Genomic DNA, 20,205 nt, shown 5'->3' on the forward strand with positions numbered 1-20,205 from the left:
AGAAAAAAAAGCTTGTTGGGGGAAGAAGAAATTGAGTTCGTAACTTCACAGGGGGCGCTGTCAGGTCGTAAAACGCTTCACGCAGAACTCGTTGCGATCCTTCGACATTTTCTTTCTTACTCTTACACACTCAAATTCACGTCACAAAACGTAAGATGATACGTTAAATATTTCGGGTCGCCTAACCTTGATATTATTAAGTATTTTTTCTTGCCAAAAACACACAAGGAGAAGGACTCGCGCAAGATTTGACGAGCCTGAGCGTCATCGGTAGTAGCCTCATTGATTAGTTTGGGACGTTCCTCCGATACGACATCAAATATACCATATTAGATGTGGCGAAACTTTTTTTTTAATCACAATCACTGAACTTATTAAGGCTGTTATTCAAGTATTAAAATATTTTTGATTGTGTAACTATCCCAGCCGTAGAATTATATTCAAAACGTTATGGTATATTTGCAATCAACCTATACATTTACCAAAACAAGATACAGATGAAAGCACTTCCGATCCATGTTAATGATGGAACCCTGTCGTAGGTGTGATGTATTATAATGTATATAGCATTTCAATCTGACTGAATTGAGTAATTACACTCGATTATGACGCATTCTTGTTGTTCTGTAGTATTGCGTTTTATATTGACCACGAAACCTCCGAACTATAGGAGGCAGTACGTCTCACGAGACGAAACGGAAAAAGGAAGCATCCGACTTCCTGCTGTCTGTCCCGGAGAGCGCTGGGCAAATTTGATTGTGGCAATGGCTAAAATCTTTTTATTGGCATTCAAAGTGTGTATGTTATGCGTCGCTGTCGATGCCGTGTTTGAGGATCAAGTGGGAAAATTTGACTGGTAACAATACGGCAAACGATTGAAAGACGTCTGCTTTCAAACTCCTTTAACGTAGTCTGAACATGCTTTATGCTAACACCTGCCCGGGTGCGCTAATGTGTGCTCTGATCTCTGTGTAGTTGGTCTTAATTTTGAATCGAATACTCGTAAAAAACTACCTGTGTTACTGTTTGCTGCTTAATTTTTTGATGACATTTATAAATCTGACGATTTGCTTTGAAATGGTAGTAATACGGTGCAGTACTTGTGTACCTATTAAACTTAAGTGACTATTAAATTGTAAAAAAAAAAAAGCACCCCGATTGTAACATATAGGGGTGCTTTTTATGTTTTTTTGTTTTGTTTTTTTACAATACAGAAACAATCTAATGTTTTAGTGATAAACCTTTTTATACTTTTACAATGAGAAACACGTTTTCATATTTTACAGTAAATTGTCGGAATAGTAGTTTTTCTACCATGACCAATTGCGTTTGGTTGTCTCTAGACAGTATTGAATAAGAGCGTTTTCAATATGGTTATTGCATGATGCTAAACTTAAGCTGTTTACTACTAAGACACTTGTGAAAACTATATTGGGAATGATTAAGTGCCGATGCCATCCTTATTTTCAATATATCGATGTGGCTGTTCTAAGAACTTAACTATACAGATATTTTCACTCAGCTTTTCATAATATTTTTACTACAAAGATATGCTATTGTACTTAATACTGTACTGTACTCAAGTTTATTTATTATATATATATTCACACATATACATACTGTACACATTTAATACTATTTTAAATGTTTTTACTTGACTTACACCAACCAAAAATACTCTCAAATACATTTTCTACATTTGTACTATTTTTAATAGTTTTACCATTCAGTTTAAAATTATTTTTTTTTAGAAACTGATACTAGTTTCAGAATTCTTATTTTGTCACCATTGTTAGTAATTCCGGCTTACCTTGTTTTGGGTTCCAATTGTAAATAATGACACTGTAATGGTAAATATCTTCTGTGGATGAATCCATCTCACCCATTCTTATATGTAAATTTTCTTAACAGGAGGCAGCAATATTTTGGCAATGTCCGCTTTGCTTATTTTGATGCACATACGCAGTCATCCAAAAAGGTGATCCTGGCAACCGAAAAGAATGTTTTCGCTGCGGTGAACACCAGGACTGGAGAACTTAGTGAGTTTTTTTTTGTAGCTTGCATCTAGTGTACACTGCCTTTACTGCCTGACTTGGCAAGTAGCGTACTGTAATTTCATTTCTGACAGTTTGGCGACATGTGGATAAGAATGGGCCAGAGGGAAATATCAATTCTTTTCTGCATCATGGACAAGGTGAGTTTGTGAACTAATGTGAACACATTGACGTGTACAGTCTTGACTGAACTATTGCTTTGGTCTGCTAGATGCTGTGCTTATTGTGGGAAATGGCCGCATCCTGCGTTCCTGGGATATAAATGTCGGTGGTTTGAATTGGGAGATAGTCCTGGACTCTGGCAGGTGACAGACATCTTGACTTGTGATATTTCAGGCTGCATTGTCAATTGTAGTGTCGAACGATAGCTGTGTTTGTTAAACAGTTTCCAAGCGGCGTGTTTTGTTGGACAGCAAGACACTGTTAAGCACGTGGCTGTTTTAAAGAAAACTGCCTTGTCTCTTCATTATCTCTCGAATGGTCATCAAAAGTGGATTGAGAATCTCCCAGATAGGTAAGCATCCCAACCATTTTATAGTCATCATCTTCATATTTCAACCACTGATATAACAGTCAATTTTGGTAGAAAAGTCCACTTTTTACTTTTGAGTATTTGATTGTTTAGTTTCACCATGTCTTTTTTTTTTTTTTTTTTCCCTTTTCTGGTTAAAATTCTCTTATGCAAAGCAATGAGCATCCCTTTCACGGATATGTTTGCTTTTTGTTGCCAGCCTGGTCCCCACCTCAGTTTACATATCATGTGTCCATAAACAAAAGTTTAATTTATATACTGTACTTGTGTTTATGCTGAATGTTCGGTAGAATTTTATGTTTATCAAAGGGAATGCTGAAAAGACTGCAAGTCAAAGTATTCAGTAAATTAACACGCCTGAAGTAGATCATTTGTATTTTATATTAGCAATGGGTGACTACCAATACCAAGTTACTATATCGGGCCGATACTAGGCTTTACTTTAAGGAATCAGTGCTCAGAATGGCAGCCAATGCAAGTATTGGCTACTTGAAGCAGGTTTACAATCCTAAACTAAAGATTAAAGCCCGTCCAATATTAACAAAAAGCATTGCTACATAGCTAAATTGTGTTGCACTTTATGTGCACCATATAGACAATACTTATCCTTCACCAGAGATTGGAAAATAATGCAAATATTTATTTTTCCGTCTTTCCAGCGAGACAGTGGATTACCAGTTTGTGTATTCCGGAGGAACTGGGGAAGTGTATGTACTGGGAATCCTGCCTCATTCCCACATTGCTGTTGTCACTTACAGTGTGGAAGATGGAGAGATAATGAAGCAGGTATTTTCAATATAAAGTTATTGGTACCTTCAGCATTTTTGAAAAACTTCATGCCAATAATGCCTAGGCGATGTTCACGCATTTTAACTGTCTTTTTTTCTTTGATGAGGTTTCCATCGAAGCACCATGGCTATTCAACATACAAGCCAGCTGTGCCATGGTTGGCCAGGGAATATTGACTTGTGTGGATACCTTGTCCGCCTCCCTCTACATGCTTGATGTTCATGCACAGACACAGATGACCCAAATATCTCTGCAGGTTTGGGGAAAAAAAAAAAAATCTCTCCATAGCTCAGTATTTTGAATTTGCCTCAAACTGTTTCTCTATCCGTAGTCACTGAGACTTGATGTTACGCCCAATTTCCAGCCAATATTGGTGTCCACCCAGCCCAAGCCTTCCCGACACCCCCTCTCGGAGTTCCTCCTTCAACTCAGTCCTGACCAATTCCTGCTTCTTCAACTCAACAATGGGCGGATCGTCACACTGAGGGATTTCAAGCCTGTATGTATTAAATCTGCTTCTGCAAAATCGATTTTGATGCAATTTACCACTGACTCTGATTTTTGATTAAGAATTTTACGCAGTACTGATTTCACATTTTCTCAGAAGAAGCAGTGCTCCAAATAATAAGAATCTTCATCCTCTAACTTGGCGCATTAGTAAAAATATGTCTAGATTAGGAGTTTAGCTCAGTCATGTAAATTATTGAACATGACCATACCATAACAACAATTTAAATTTAAATTTAAGTACAGGCTGTGTAAACAATGTGGCAAAAAACACAGTTTAAATTTATGGCATAACAAGTTACATAGTGCGCTTTGTTGTACTCAAAACCTGAAAATTATATGGTAAATGTAAATAGAGCCCTTCTTTGAGCAGCTAAAAATATAAAAAGGTTGTTCTTGTAAAAATCAATATGTTTGTTTGTGTATGTACACTGCTCCGATTGTTCTGCTCCTACTCAAGTAGTATTTTTTTGGGTGTGTTTGCTATCACTGGCCACACCACAGATCTCGTTTTTGGCTCACCAATTAACCGCTCAAGGTTTAGAATAGAAGTTCAATCCGAATCTAAAGGAAAAAAAACGGATCCCTTTTTCATATATTATTCACCCTTTAAGCAAATGTTCTTCTGTTACTCTAAGTGTCTTTTAGTATATACAATATAATCAACAGGAAATATAAATCAAATGATATAAATCATTTGGGAGACCTAAACAAAATTATTCTTGTGTTGCATGGCCGCAGTATAGTGTCATGCATTCAATTTCACATTCTGCATTTTAATAAGCAAATCACTTTTAATGAATTATGTACATTTTTCTGGAGTCCATTTAACTAAAATGTATTAACTATCATCAAGAATAGCATTTTAGCCTGGCTAGCTTCACGGTTAGCACCCAACGATGTACTGTACTTACATGTAGCTATGCTGTACTTGCAATGTTTGTGCTGGCATAGTAGTTAGCTATTTGTGATTAATATTAGCCTCATGCTAATCACCAACCAGCATCTTCTTTTACTCAGTTATTAGTATAAAAATACGATACAACATTTCAAAACGGAATTAAACACTTCATAACTCCTAATTGTTTAAAAAAATCTTTAATGACATAATTTTTGAAAAAGAAAAACCTCAAATTGATTGTTTCCTTAGTGAATTCATTGAACCATTTCTAAACCATGCCCTAATTGGAATATTTGAGGAAATCAACTAAATGGTGGTGTGACACATTGTGATTGTCTACAGTCTATTGATATTAGTTCATTTAATTGTTTTTATCGGCTCATATCAATAAAATCCCCAGTTGAAAGAGTAAAGATGCTTCGCTTTTGTCTTGAATTGCAGGCGATGCTGGCTTCATTTTCCACCACCGGAGAGAAAACTGTTGTTGCTATTATGTCTCCCAAAAATAAAACTGTGAGTCAATATGGCTTTTGAATATTTTGTCTGCATGGTAATATGGAGTACCAGCCTGTCATTCCTAAAGACTTGTCATGATCACTTTCCTCCTTTCACTCAGGCCTGCAATGTCAATTTGTTCAGCGCAGAAACTGGGCGCCGACTTCTCGACACAACCACGAATGTTAACATTGATCCAAATGGTGGAAAACCAGAGAAGGTGATGGAATATTTTCTAAAATCAGTTTCCAGGTGCCGGTCAGTCCCTGGATGGATTTGTCATCTCTTCTGATTGGATCATATGGATGTCAAACACTGGCTGCTCATGCTATATCGTCATCCTTTTTGTTCTGTCTTTCAGCTGTACCTTCAGATGTTCTTGAAGAAAGATGACTCTGTTGGCTATAGGGTCATGGTGCAGACTGAAGACCACACATTGAGCTTCATCCAACAGCCAGGTATTTATGTTGCTTTGAAGATGTCCTTTGCTGCTGTTTTTATTTTATTTATTTATTTATTTGCAGTGGGGGGGTTCACATACATACGTTTACGATGATGCATTTTTTAATATAAACAGTGCCCCCCCCATATACAGTTTTTTATAGCTTCTTATCCTCGCTCGTTTTATATTACTAAATAATGAATATGATGCAAATATTATATGTGATTTTGCTTGTTTAGAGCTTTAGCCAGATCTTATAAGTGATGCATTTTTAACAAATTAAAGTAGTGTTAAATGTAATGAGCGCAGTATAGTGGCTAACCTTTATCCAATCTCCAGTCCATCCAGTGTCATTTGTGGTTATTAGGGATGTGCTTTGAATTACGGGAGCAGCAAAAAATAATATCCTGGCAAATTACCTCAAATGTATTTGTCAAATTGAATGAGGCATTTGCCTGCTGTTCTACCACTTTAAAGAGCATTCAGTAAGTATGTCTGGTTTCAGGGCGTGTCGTGTGGACCAGAGAGGAGTCCCTTTCAGATGTAGTGACCATGGAAATGGTGGATCTGCCCCTCACGGGGACACAGGCTGAGCTGGAGGGGGAATTTGGCAAAAAAGCCGGTAAACATCAACATGTTTTACTTTTGAAGCATCAAACTCTACAGCATTCTATGACTCACAGCATGACGCAGTCTTTCGATCACATTTTTTCTCGTACCTTCAATTTTTCTTCTATTTTATTGCTGCACTGGGGTACAGCCATTCAAGGTAAAAAGAAAATGTCTCAGCCTTTGTGGTTTTTATAGATTAGGTTTGTTTGTCCCTCATATTGCCCTCCTCATCTGTTAGGTAAAATAGCCTGGTTTAACACCGCATGTCCAAATGTTACAGTTTAATCTGAAGATGTCTTGTATCACTTGAGCCATGCACAGTCAATCCAGTGTATATGTGAGTGACTACATGGGCCGTGATAAACATTGACTGTGTTCTTTGAACTCTTTTCAAGATGGCCTGATGTCCATGGTGCTGAAACGCCTGTCGTCTCAGCTCATCCTCTTGCAAGCTTGGATCGCTCACCTCTGGAAGCTCTTCTATGATGCACGCAAACCTCACAGCCAAATTAAAAATGATATCAGTATCGAGACGCTATCAAGAGATGAATTCAACCTGCAGAAAATGATGGTCATGGTCACTGCGTCTGGCAAGGTACCATATGTTCACTTGGTTCTTCCAAATGCAACTGAAGTGAACTCATCAAAACTATTACAGTTGGCGACTCGCCTGCACACCAGGCATTTGACCATGCACATTTACTCATGGACTGCAAAGAAAAATCAAGTTTTGATTATTCTAATGGGTTTTGAGAAGCATTTGACACTGATTGATTCACCTCATTCATTGACTGCACCCTTGTGTTTAGGTGACTGTGGTTCTCCACACTTTGCTTTCTAGCCATAGATACAGATGAAATTAGAAAAGATTCCTACACATTTGCTACTCCTTTTTTCACTAGATTTTAAAGTAGTTGTTTATTCATTTATTTGGAAGTCAGCCTCTTGTTTGTGACTAGCACTTCAAATGGAGTTTGAAACCTGGCCCATATAGGAAAAAAAAAAGAATTATTAAGTTGGGAGCCGATGTCCAAATACTTTTGACGTTGAAGATCAGCTCTCTCCTCTCTTCAGCTCTTTGGTATTGACAGTAAGACAGGCACAATTTTATGGCGGCACTACCTAGAGAACATCCCATCCAATGCGGCATTCAAACTCATGGTGCAACGGACCACTGCCCACTTCCCTCATCCCCCTCAGTGCTCACTGCTCATCAAAGACAAGGTATGCAAAAACATGATCTCAGAGAAAGGGGCCTTCAAATCTCAGAACTTTTTTTTTCTTCAGTTATTCCTAATCCGCCAGTGTTTTGTTTTCCTACTAGGACACAGGCTTGACAACACTCCATGTATTTAACCCCATCTTTGGGAAAAAGAGTCACGTTGCCCCACCTGCTCTGCCTCAGCCAATTCTTCAGTCGCTCATGCTTCCACTCATGGACCAGGATTACGCTAAAGTCCTACTGCTTGTTGATGACCAGTATAAGGTCAGACTGCACATTGGTAGAAATGAACATCCAGCTATTGTTGCAGTGGACTCCAGACTGATTTTTTTTTTTTTTTTTTTAAACCACAGGTGACTGCTTTCCCCTCTACAAAGAATGTCTTGCAGCAGCTCCAGGAAATGGCTTCTTCTATATTCTTCTACCTAGTGGATTCCAGCCAGGGAAGGCTGACTGGATACAGGCTGCGAACGGCAAGTTACTTCTGTATTGCTATGATATTACTACCTTTTTTCAATTGATTAATTATAGTTAAACCGTGATTTTTGCTTTTTACTTTTTTTTTTTCCACTCACTGTTTCTAATCATACCACAGCTGCTTGCATAAAAAATGTGGCTGTGATCAATGGTCAAATGTGCCTAGAAACTTCAATATCGGACTTGGAAGTCCTAGCATAAATGATGTTCAGGACAGAATTAAGCCGTTTGTTGCGTTATTAATTCATCGTGATTGTGTGCTACCTTGGCCACTTGGGGGTAGTATAATGCAGAAATAGCTATCCAATGATAGAAGGTGACCCAAAATTCTTCAATCAGTCCCTTTTCACAGATGATAAAGATTGTATGTGACTATCTTTGTTTTGTGCCACAATTAGTATGTCAAATGCTCTTTTTTTTTTTTTTTGGGGGGGGGGGGGGGGGGGCACTGATTGAAACTGAAAGAACATTTGATTTGTATAATACCACGTCCTTTTTTTTTTTTTAATGAAAACTTGTTTTATAACCAGGTCTGCAAATAAGTGGTATTCGTGTGCAACAGAAATCACTGATGCGTAACATTGCATGCTTCACATTGCGCATTCGTGTACTCTACCTGTCACTCGTGACAACAAACGAGCCTGAGCTGAACATCGTTTTTTTTTCCCCGAAAAGTTGCTCCAAGATGTGCTGTGGCTTGACACATTCTTAAATATATTGCAAGATTTACCGCTCATGTCCTCATCTAGCAGACAAAACCAGTGCGTTTGATACAGGGTTGAAAATTTTCAGCCATTCTTTGACAAGAATGAAAAGACCACGTAAATGTTGCAAAAGTTATGGCTAACAAACAAGCTAATCGAGAGGCAATATCCAATCGCCCTCTTGCTAGTTGATGAGATAAACTGCTGGAACAACATGCGTTCCATATCTTCCTATTTTGAGGAGATTTTTTTTTTTTACTGAACCTGCTTGGACTGGCTGTCGGGGCTGCGTATCATTCTTGTGAGGGTGTGAATGAGATTGTTTACAGTGAATTGTTTACAGTCTACAGTGATGGGGAATTTACCTCTGGCTCTCTTGGACTAATCAAACTGGGTCCTGAACAAACCACACAAACCATAACTGATGAACTTAGGAAACAAATAAAGCGACGTCACTGTGTGTACACAGTGCGCCTTTGTGGGCGCTTATGTGGGAGGGACACTGGAAATGACATTGAGGAAGACTTTTTAATGAAAGAAAGGGTGCGTACCAAACAGTACGTTTTGATACTCATGTGAGTAACTCACGAAAAAAGTTATGTGCACTCCTGTATCTAACAGCGATGCTTTTCATTAACTCAATATGTTGTTTTGAATGTTTTGTTAGCATTAACCTGTACTGACTTCCTTAAAGTGAGAATGTGTAAGATGCAAACCTTTTTTTAATTATAAATTATTACAAATTTAGATATAAATGTTTGTGAATGCCAAACGGCCCAAAACAGCCCTGCATGCACAGAGAACACCGTGACATCACATACTGTACAGCGTGCGCGCTTAACATTCGTGTGCTACGGAAGTATCACAATGGATGGCCGAATGGCTGTCATTGCGAAGCCTGGTCCGCCATTGTTGTTTAGTTATTTTTAAGCTCCTTACACCTTTTTGAGCACAGAATTGTGAGGTTTGTTTCTTGTTATGTGTGTGTCGGATGAATGCGACCTGGCCGTTCTGACCGACGTCGCGTTTCAAAAGATTGGATACAAATTGAACTCAGTCCCACATACCCAAGTGGCCTGGGTCGCATTTGAAAAAATTGGATCCGTGTTGTTCACACTTCCATCAAAAATTAAGTTCTAGCTCAAATTATGTGCAGAATTAAGCAGTTTGAGCATTATTAGCATTACAGGTCGGATAGGGGCAAAACATTCGGATTTGTATCTCCTCAGGCCGCAGTATGAACCTAGTGTTATTTTTCATTTGCAGGATTTGTCAACAGAGCTCATCTGGGAGGTTGTTATCCCCACAGAGGTGCAGAAAATTGTCTCGGTCAAAGGGAAAAGGCCAAACGAGCATGTACACTCCCAAGGCCGTGTCATGGGAGATCGCAGTGTCCTCTATAAGGTAAATACAACAAACATGAGTTTCTCTGATCATGTTTTGAGAAGCTGTTCCACCAAGAGAATAAACAGCATGCATTTTATAGTCGGTCTTCTGGACATTGATGGTTTCTTTTGATTATTCCTACATGTCATAGTACCTGAACCCCAACCTACTGGCACTGGTGACTGAGAGCACGGACACACACCAAGAGCGAAGCTTTATCGGCATCTTGCTGATCGACGGCGTGACCGGTCGAATTATCCATGAGGCAGTTCAGAGAAAAGCCAGAGGGCCAGTCCACGTTGTGCACTCTGAAAACTGGGTGGTGGTAAGCTTGGCCGCATCCTGGATTTTACATAACATCTTCGCGCTATTAGCAAGACATTCAAGAGGGTTCTGTCATCATTGTTTGCATTTTGCCCATTTGCAGTACGAATACTGGAGCACCAAGTCCCGAAGAAATGAGTTTTCGGTGATCGAACTTTACGAGGGAATGGAGCTGTATAACAGCACCGTGTTCAGCTCTCTGGATCGGCCTCATGCCCCGCAGGTGCTGCAGCAGTCTTACATTTTCCCTTCGTCCATCTCCACCATGGAGGCCACGCTGACCGAGAAAGGCATCACTAGCCGCCATCTGCTCAGTGAGTTTCCCTAACCCTATTAATCCATATTCTTTAAAAGCAGCAAATGTCAACACTATTCTTTCTTACAGTTGGCTTGCCATCTGGTGGGATTTTATCACTGCCCAAAATGTTCCTCGACCCTCGGAGGCCTGAAATATTATCTGAGCAAAGTCGGTAAGCATTTTAGGTTTACATGTTTTATTTTTCTTTTGTAGTCTAACTAATAGAAATACTTAATGAAATCTAACCAAAATAACTATAACTTAAAAAAAAGAAATCATAAACGAGAGTGCTTTTACAACAATGGTAACGGACTTCAGAAATGATTTGTTTTAGCTAAACTAAGAGCCCCTTTATATTTCGGCGCGCTATCGCACAAAGACTGACTGAAGACCTCAAGTTTGGTTGATCGCCTTTTGTGCTCAAGTTTCCTACTTCACTGTTTAAGTGTGTGGGGTTTCTTCTGCAAACCACAGAGTACACCTCTTTGGACGGATTTTTAGTCTTGACGGTGCGATGGAGACAAGAGCATTTATTAGGAACATTGTTAAAATAATTTGTGCTCTTATCGATTGAACCTATACAGGACCGAAAATAAGTCCAAAAATTGCGGCAGTGGTTGATGAATTAATATTGTGGCTCTGATACTTTGGTTGTGGTCAGTAAGACCACACTGAGGTAAGACATCAAATGTTTTAAGATAATGATCGCACATAGCATTGGTATACGGAAATATTGTGACCTTTTGAAAAGACGTTTTAAAAAAAAAAAAACAACTATTTTTTTAAGCCAAACATAAAACTCGCTTTAAAGAAAAATTCCAAAATATTCCAACTTTTTGACTTACATATTGCCAATTTGTACATTTTTCATAATTTCTCATCTTATCCAGGGAGGAAAACTTGATCCCTTACGCCCCTGAGCTGATTATCCGCACAGAATGGTTCGTCAACTACAATCAGACGGTTTCTAGAGTGCGAGGAATTTACACTGCCCCCTCTGGGTTGGAGTCCACATGTCTGGTAAGTCTGCCCTCACTAAATCCTCCTGCATGTGTTTTTTTAGGCTGCATATTTAGCGTGAAATATTGTCACACATATACTCCCGAGTACTGGATATAATTCGCAGTGAATTCTTTTTACAAAACCGTCTGTACTTCTGCAACAGTGTGTGACTTCTATGGTAGCTCTGCACAACACTGAAGTGAAACGCTCCCCTCACACCCCCACAGGTTGTGGCGTACGGTCTCGACATCTACCAAACCCGCGTCTACCCCTCAAAACAATTTGACGTACTGAAGGACGACTACGACTACATGCTGATCAGCAGCGTGCTCTTTGCGCTCTTCTTTGCCACCATGATCAGCAAGAGGTTGGCCGAAGTCAAGCTGCTTAACAGGGCCTGGCGGTAAAGCAGTCGCCAGCTCCGTCCCCACTTTTCAGACAGTCCGGACGCTGCACATTGCGCCTCAGCCTGGGAAGAAGGCAGGCAAAAGTTAAAAAAAAAACAAAAATGCCCTTAAGGAACTGCAGGAGTGAGGGAGGGCTTAGATGAACTAAGGTTTTTGTCTTCTTTTTTTTTTTTTTAACTTATTTTCCATTCAAAGGAAGAAATCATAGTAAGAGTTATTGTATGTGTGCCATGTTTGGATGAAATCTAAAAAAAATACTTGAATATGCTAACCTGCTGCAAATATTGCGAAACAGCTAGCCCATTCATAACACTTTTACCACAGAGAATGACCAGGTGAGCCATTTATTTCTGTAGGGCAGTCACGCTGCTCACTTATTGTGCTATATGTGGCATCAAACATGTCGAATTGAGCTAAAGTAAAATTACCATTGTCTGTGGTGTTGAAGAAAAAAAAGTTTTTACACAATGTTAATAAATTATTTATAAATAAATCATGTTTTTACACATTGATTACAGCCTCACAACATCCAAACAATATTCACTGTTACTGAGGTGGATACATAACTTTGTTGAGAATGTGAAACCTGTCAGTGTAACAGAGGTTGTAAACACAGCACTGGAGGAAACGTAACATCACATCCAACGCATACACACACATGGTGAACATACACTGTAGTACTGTACTGTGTTTTGTCTAATTCTACAAACGCAATTATATGTGCCCATTATGTTCACTGGACATACTGAGAAAATAATCACAAAGTTTACATTTAACATGATGTCATCAGAAATCTCATTTTGTTTGGAATTTAGTCAAGTAACTGAATGAAAATAAATCAGCAGATCTTAGTAATCAGCATTTCACTGTTTCCTCTTTGAGATTTGCAATAACCACAATGAAAGCTTTAAAATCAAAATAACACATGACCAAAGCTAAAAGAAGGGATGCTGGTTACAATTAAGACACCAGATGATTTCATTTGCTCGGACTGTGTTGTGCAGTGATTGTGGTCATTTGTTCAGTCGACTCAGTCATGATGAGATCTATTTTCTAAATATTACACAGGATTTCAAGCAGCATCGTATGGAAATAACACAGAATGAAAAGGCTGACAAGCCCAGCTTGTTTATCAAGATTAGTATCTGCCCTGCTTGAGTTGCAGCATGGTTTGTCATCGGAATGTTACGGAGTACTGGAATAAAATATTGTCCCCAAAGGAAGTTCCTTGGGAACGACAAGGCAACTAAATCTTACAAGCTCGAGAGAGAATACTGGAATGTTAAGAGAATTTCCACGTTGACCCGGAGCAAATACTAGGCTAATACTGGCGAAATGTTAGGAATTACAAACTCAGTGCCGCGTTAATATAAATATTCTTGAAAATAATTGAAAAGTAAGGCGCCTGAATTCAGCTTGTGGATCCTGTCCAACTTGAGCAGTCAGTCACTTGGTTTCAAGGAAAAATGTTACTGGTGCTCTCGTGCACTTCCGTTTTCATTTTAAAAATGTGAATTAAGTATTCCCGATTGGTCATTTTCTGAGAAAAAAAAAACCATGTTAACGGTAAGGTCTGACAGCTTTTTGCGCAGAAATGACCGGAATGCGTCTCAATTAACACCTGTGGGCTTCTATTAATGTGCGATGGTGATTTTGTCCGCAACCATACCTTCCCCCACCTGTGTTTTTGGGAATTTGTTTTGTTCAGGTTTCATTGGGACACTTGTAGGCAGAGAATGAGCATTTTCACTCTCGCCAATTATATAGCGGAATGTGTGTGCGTGTGTGTGTTTGAGTAACCGACGGAAAAATGTGTATCCTGCAGCTCGAGTTGACATGTGGCTGTTCTAAATATGGTGCGTCAAATAAATCATAAAACTGGTTGTACACAGTTTCCTGTAATGTGCCCACGCAACAGTCAATGCTGGTTGGTGTACTGAATGAGTATTTCTATGGATATTTAGATACACGAATAGTCCTACTGTGTATGCAGTCATTGAACGCAGCATCGCGAGTAACTGTCAAAACTTTTGGGTAGTGTCAATGACTGTCAGCATAAAAAGTTTGAGAGAGCACAGCGAGCAAAACGAAGTTTGAAGTGGTAGAATTGGAAGCGTCAGCGGAAGGCGCCGCATATTTCTCAATGTTTGTGATGGCCGCTTTTGAAGTGCACTCGGTTGACACATTTTATGGATGCTTCCAAATGAGTCATCTTCGTTTCTGGCATTTGAAACCTTATGTCAAATCAGAGCAACAAGAGTTTCTTTTAACGATTCTGCCTTTCGTTTCCCATCCTGGCGGGTTCACTCAAGAGTCGCCCTCGTCTCTCCGCAAATGTCTTTTGCCGTGGAGGGAGGAGGATGTAGTGGGTGGCACTGGCCTGTCTTCCGTCCTTCAAAATAGGAACGATGCAAGGGGCGAGCTGAGCCGCAGGGGGCGCCCTCTCACTCAGCAGCGACTTACTCACATATTGCGGGTTAGCAGCAAAACTCTGCGTGGCCGGCATCACGCCGTTAATGTAAATAGGGAGGCTTTTTGGACTCGGGGAACGTGGCGGGCATGGGGGTACCAGAGGGACCCTGGGTGGGATTTTGGGTGGTTTCTCGCCGGCCGCAGTGTTTAGGTAGGTTTTCGGAGGGATGGGGATGCGAGGAGGAACTTCGGGCTTCTCGGAGGGGATGGTGAAGGAGGAGAACCAGTTGAGTCTACAGTCAGGCTGTCTACTCCATGACGTATCCTGATGGCGCTCTGCCAGGGGAGCGGGTGGCCAGTCATTAGCTCCGAGCTCACTCCCTCTGCCTGTTAATCGGTCTTTCCTACCAGGCCAGGAGAACGCCAACGAGGCGTTCCCAGGATGCGATGACGCCCCCTGATATGCGCGATTTACTTGACCTCTGCTGCCGCACACCATTTTAGGACAGCTTTTTTGAAGAAGTGGCCGTCGCTCGCCGGTGAAGAACTCCACTTCGTTATCCGCTGCCTCGTCGGACATGAGCTCCTCCGGGTCAGGTAATGGTGGCAATGGTTTGGCTTCTTTCTCCGGGCCCCAAAACATTGTCCATCTGTGGGAGGAACAGTAAGGCACCACTTGGTCTCCTTCATGAGGTCCAAGTGTCTTGTCCAATGGGTTCCAGTAGGAATCGGAGTAGGGCGGACTCTTGGGTAGGGAGAGGTTGGCTGTAAAAGCACAAATTAAAACTTGTTGGACACGTGACAAACTTTCAAAATTGGTTAGACTCTACTTTGATTTCCCACATAAAACAATTGCAGTGTAATGTGGAGTGAACATTGATGTATAACTTTAGCCAAATACTGTATTTGGCAGCTACTGCACTGTTTCTTTCATGCTGCTCGGTACAAGAGTGGTTAGCATGTCTGTCTCAAAGTTCAGAGTCCCAAGTTCAATTCCAGCTTGCTCAGCCTTTCTGTGTGGAGTTTGCATGTTCTTCCCGTGCCCGTGTTGGTTCTCTCTGGGCATTTTTGCTTCCCCCAACATTCCAAAAACATACATGGTAGGTGTATTGGACTTTATTTTCTTTGACAACGCACAACATATAGCGTGCCAAAGCATGGAGCGAGACCACTAAGACTCCCTGTGTCTCCATTGCCCTGAGTCCCATCTCCTGCCACAATACTGAACTTCTTGAAGTGACAATATGTAATCTTCCATCGCATGACGACAGGGAGGCAAAGTCCACAAAGCAGCAGTCCATCTCTTTTCATTTACACACACACACACACACACACACACAAACATGCACACACAAACTGTGAAAGGGAATGCCTTGTTTGGGCCTTCGGGCCAAAATGCACTTATATGATGCCATGACTCAGTATATGTGGAATGACAAGAGGTCGCTTAGTTTTAAGCAAAAACGCCTTTATTTGCAGCTGAACAGGGCCAAATATTAACAGGCTGTTGGACTGGTTCAGACTCCACGTTAGACTGAGTCTGGGAGTGTTGCTGCAATACATCAGGTAGGCGGTTCTGTAAAGCAATGTCGGAAACACTGGATATACAGGATTGTCAATATATGACGGACGACATATACATTTTTGCAAAAAGCACTGAAGCCACAAAAAGTGTGTCAGTGACTACAAGGTTTTGGATCCTCTCCAACCAAAGCGAAGCGCGAGGTGGCAAGGGAACACTGTATTTATCACAACACTGTGTTTGGACAAGTGGGAGCACACAGGACACGTTATTGTAAAGGAGACTGTTGACTTGACGTCCCCTTTAAAGGGGCAAAAAGCTGTCAAAACTGCAATCTGAACTCATTCAGAGGGCTTGGCATTTTGCATTCATAAAAAATTGTCAGTCATGCCCACTAGGCTGACACACGGCTTGTTTACACCATTGTGTGAGTGTACTACGGCAAGAATATTCAAAGTGTTTCATTGTCCAAATAATTACTGGCCTATCTGTACAAGGTCTTGCTATCGCAGCCTCCTCCTTGGGGGGAAATGGCTCTGAGAGCAAGAAAGTGGAACACAACATGCAATTCATCAGTCAAGCTTTGGTGATTGGTCAGGACGGGGCTAAACACTTGGGGGAGCAGGTGACAAGAGGGACCAAACAGGAAAGGGAGCGCAAGCGTAGAAAACAACCGCTTAACCTGTCACCTTTGTCGTCAAACATCAGCCACAACAGCCTGATTAAAGCAGCGAATGGCTACTATCTTAACAGAGCTTCCCATAACTTTCCTCATGGAAACATCCGACGCGGCCCAGACTGCAAGAGCAGCTGGTGACCTGGCAATAGCGGGGGGAGGGGGGATTTTTCATCATGTAGTGTACTCGTGAACTATGTTAATGTGAGAATTAGGGCCCGCACAACATACGTAGAATTGAGCAAAATGCAGATTCCAATACTTGGCAGAATCTGCTGAACAATTAATACCGTATAGTCTCAACCAAAATTAATAAATTCAAATCAGCAGATTTTTGCCAATTCGGAAAAATCTAATATAAGCGTATTAAATCAACAACTAATCAACTTAATTTATAATGTTATGACAATCAACTAACTGTTTAAAGACCTTGTTTAAATTAATAGCATTATTGTTTAATGTATTATTAATGTTAAATTGGATACTGTATCAGAATTTCAGCATCTCAACAAAAATATTTGCAAACATTAATTTTTACATCAACATTTTTGCCTACGTTCTGACAAGTGAGCGACCAAACCAAGAGCGTATTCTTAAGTAATTTATGTTTTGTGATTTGTCTACACTGTCAATTTAAATGATGACTTGTTTTTTGAACTTAGAGATGGAATTTAGGACCGCTTGCTTTTTTTCCCCAATCCTATTCAACAATTAACAAATTACTCTTGCTCTCTCTCAATGTACTCTTAAATGTAGTTGTATTATTTTAAATCTTTCAGTGCCATGAACGAGATTACTCGTCTCGATTGATCAAAATATTGATTTGGCTACACATGATAATAGAATGATTTGAAGTAGACTTACAGTTGCATTCTTGGACCATTTGCTGCTCGGTCAACTTTTGTTCCACCTCGTCGCTCGGCAGGCCCAAGCACACTCTGCAAAGCAGGCCTATGTTGAGAAGTCTACACAGCCATACACGTGTCAATCATTTGTGCACGTAACCCGTCTTGGGTGAGTTATTACATGCTGCGTAGCGATGATGACGACATTTACTCCAGCTTACGACATGCTGCAAGTTTCAATCAACCGATGATTTAAAACTAACAAAAACAAAGCATTAAACAGAAACACTAACATTTTTGCTCCAAAAACTAATTCAAACTAACTGATTTTAAAAGGCATAAGTCAAAACAGAAGAACAAACTCAAACATCATGTACTATGAGAACCTACCTGCTGAAGTCATGCTGTCCCCAGTCGTTATTCTCACTCATGTTGTGGTGTCCACAAGGTAGTGGGGCTTCTTAAAGAAAACATTCAGGTCTCTCCATTTAACCCATTATAGCTTCATGGCAACCGGTGCTGTTGAAAAAAAGAAACAAAATTATTGTCCAAGTAGTCTAGAGTCCAAAGCTTTCAATTTAGATATTGGTACTTGTGTAAGTCATTCATGATCAGGTGCTAGAATTATTGCTAATGTTTTTTGTTTGTTTGTTTTTAACATATGAAATTGCTGAAAGAAAAGTAAGCTAACAAGCAACACATTTTGCCTGTAGCAACAAAAGATTAAAAAGTGCGTGGGATAACTTTTTAGCTATAATGATTCACAAAGCTCCCAATATGGTGTTTCAAAACTGCAGCATTTGCAAACAGACTCTCAGACCAAGACAGTTAAGCTGCACCCTCAAATGGGCAAAACTACTTGTATTTTTTGTTTTTGTAGAAATAATCTTTATGATGAATCTTTCAACGTAATGAATTCATGTCATTTTAAAATATATATTTTATTATACTTGGTGTTTTAGGTGTTGAAAAGAAAAAAAGAATTGAACCATGTGACAACCAATCACAGCTCAGCTTGTTATCATTACGTAACCAAATTCAGGAAAAAAAGGTGAGTTGCGATTGGTCATTAGCTGAGCAACTTATGTCAGTTTTGGTCAAAAGCAAGTAGCAACATGGCCACACCCCGAGGTGGATAAAACCAGGTGAATTTCGCTGCTTAAAGGGATAGTCTGTAAGAATTAGAGCGTTTTTCATCACGGACAGCAGGAGGTGCTGCAGATGTTGCATTTACCATTGTCCGTAGCTATAACAAACATGGCCGCCTCCTGAGAAGTGCCACCCCCCATGTGATATAATTTAATTATATCTAGACCTATGTTTGTATTTAAAACATACTGTCGGTCATCACGAACACATTTCAAGTTTTTGAAATTTACAGTCATTTAATTTATTCCTTTTTAATGAAAAACGGTCTTCATCTTACACATTGCCCCTTTAATTCATATCCCCCCAAACACAATGTTTATCACAATACCGAACTGCGTTTAGACTAGTTAAACTCTTGACTTGGCCTTCAATTACTTTAGTTTGTTGTTATTTTTATGGCTGTTCTAACTTGAATTGATCTTGAACCTCTTATGTAATGTTGTTTAGTACGGAGGGGTCGGTCAGGGGGGCTTGGACCCCCGCTGGTTAGATGAACAAAGACACACTATTAGTAGTGAATAAATCATTCAGGCCAACTAAGTGAAAATGGAGCAATTTCAGGAGCACATCAATGATCTCTCCCGGCACTTTAATGCGCCGCAGCAGAGTCGTTGGGAATCTACTGTAGTCACAACAAAAACAAATCAATAGAGCCATGTGTCAGCTTAATGTCATCTGCCGGCGGACAATTGCACAAGCGCCAGGTCAGATGTGGGAGGACAAGCGGCAGCGCTCGTTGCCCTCCTTCCTCTGTGTGACCATGAGAGCGAGCAGTATCCGCCCTCACAACAGTGGCTGATTGTGTAGCATTCCTGTGATGCTCAATGAAAAGTTTCATCATGGTATATCTGAACCCCCCCACCGAACATGCACACATTCCCATTCAGACTGAAAATCCTTTTCTTGCCTCAAAACTACTACAGTAATTGTTGTATGTTTTAATTTGTGTTTTCGTACGGAAAAAAAGGCAAGGGAAAACTAAGCAGTAAGATAACTGTCAAAAAGACACAAGGGTGATTAACCGTTCATATCTGTAGTATGTTTTGTGTTTTGAATGTTTCCCTGTGGGTATCAAAATGTTGTGTATTTGACTTTTTTTCTTCAAATATACAAATTGAGTGGATTTGATTTTGTTTTCTTCAAAGTACGAATCTAAAACCTGGGAGTGCAATGTCTTTCCAATTCAACTCACGTCTATGACTATGAAGCCTCTCTACACGCAAATTATGTGCACAACTACAGCATGCGCAGACAGGAAAAGCAAAGAAAAGGAAGTACTGCAAAGCAACACTAACATTTATGATGTTCATAATGTGATATGATCTGCCACTAAATACTCTTTATGAAACAGAATGTATCCAGTTTTTTGGAAAAAAAAAAAAAACTCAGCCATTCGGTGTAGTCGGTTTAGAGGGTTTGTTTGTTTATATGGAGAGTGTGCGTGTATGG

At 40.0% G+C, this 20,205-nt stretch overlaps 2 protein-coding genes across 5 annotated transcripts in view; one reads left to right on the forward strand and one right to left on the reverse strand.

Moving 5' to 3' along the window:
- Positions 1-716: 716 nt before the first annotated feature.
- On the forward strand, positions 717-13,013 carry emc1 (ER membrane protein complex subunit 1). Its single transcript, XM_088403922.1, has 22 exons — positions 717-856; positions 1,912-2,039; positions 2,129-2,194; positions 2,266-2,359; positions 2,440-2,568; positions 3,246-3,372; positions 3,482-3,631; positions 3,707-3,874; positions 5,225-5,296; positions 5,400-5,498; positions 5,640-5,736; positions 6,226-6,342; positions 6,728-6,927; positions 7,407-7,556; positions 7,657-7,818; positions 7,908-8,027; positions 10,002-10,139; positions 10,273-10,446; positions 10,549-10,759; positions 10,831-10,915; positions 11,634-11,763; positions 11,973-13,013. Exons 1-22 carry the CDS (start codon positions 765-767, stop codon positions 12,150-12,152), a joined length of 2,889 nt encoding a protein of 962 aa, XP_088260048.1. The 5' UTR covers positions 717-764; the 3' UTR covers positions 12,153-13,013.
- Positions 12,610-20,205, reverse strand: part of errfi1b (ERBB receptor feedback inhibitor 1b) — a 13,701-nt gene continuing 6,105 nt past the window's right edge. For 2 of the 4 annotated variants that reach the window (XM_088403947.1, XM_088403956.1), the window contains 3 exons: positions 17,998-18,126; positions 17,627-17,700; positions 12,610-15,329 (listed from right to left, as the gene is read on the reverse strand). In XM_088403947.1, coding sequence (XP_088260073.1) covers positions 14,419-15,329; positions 17,627-17,700; positions 17,998-18,038 — 1,026 coding nt within the window. In that variant the 5' untranslated portion in view covers positions 18,039-18,126 and the 3' untranslated portion in view covers positions 12,610-14,418. Of the gene's footprint in view, positions 15,330-17,626; positions 17,728-17,997; positions 18,127-20,205 lie in introns of all 4 variants that reach the window. The other 2 variants (XM_088403930.1, XM_088403939.1) reach the window with 1 other exon arrangement.

This window comes from Hippichthys cyanospilos, chromosome 2 (assembly GCF_059441005.1).
Source record: "Hippichthys cyanospilos isolate Australia breed blue-spotted pipefish chromosome 2, RoL_Hcya_1.0, whole genome shotgun sequence".
Taxonomy (NCBI): domain Eukaryota; kingdom Metazoa; phylum Chordata; class Actinopteri; order Syngnathiformes; family Syngnathidae; genus Hippichthys; species Hippichthys cyanospilos.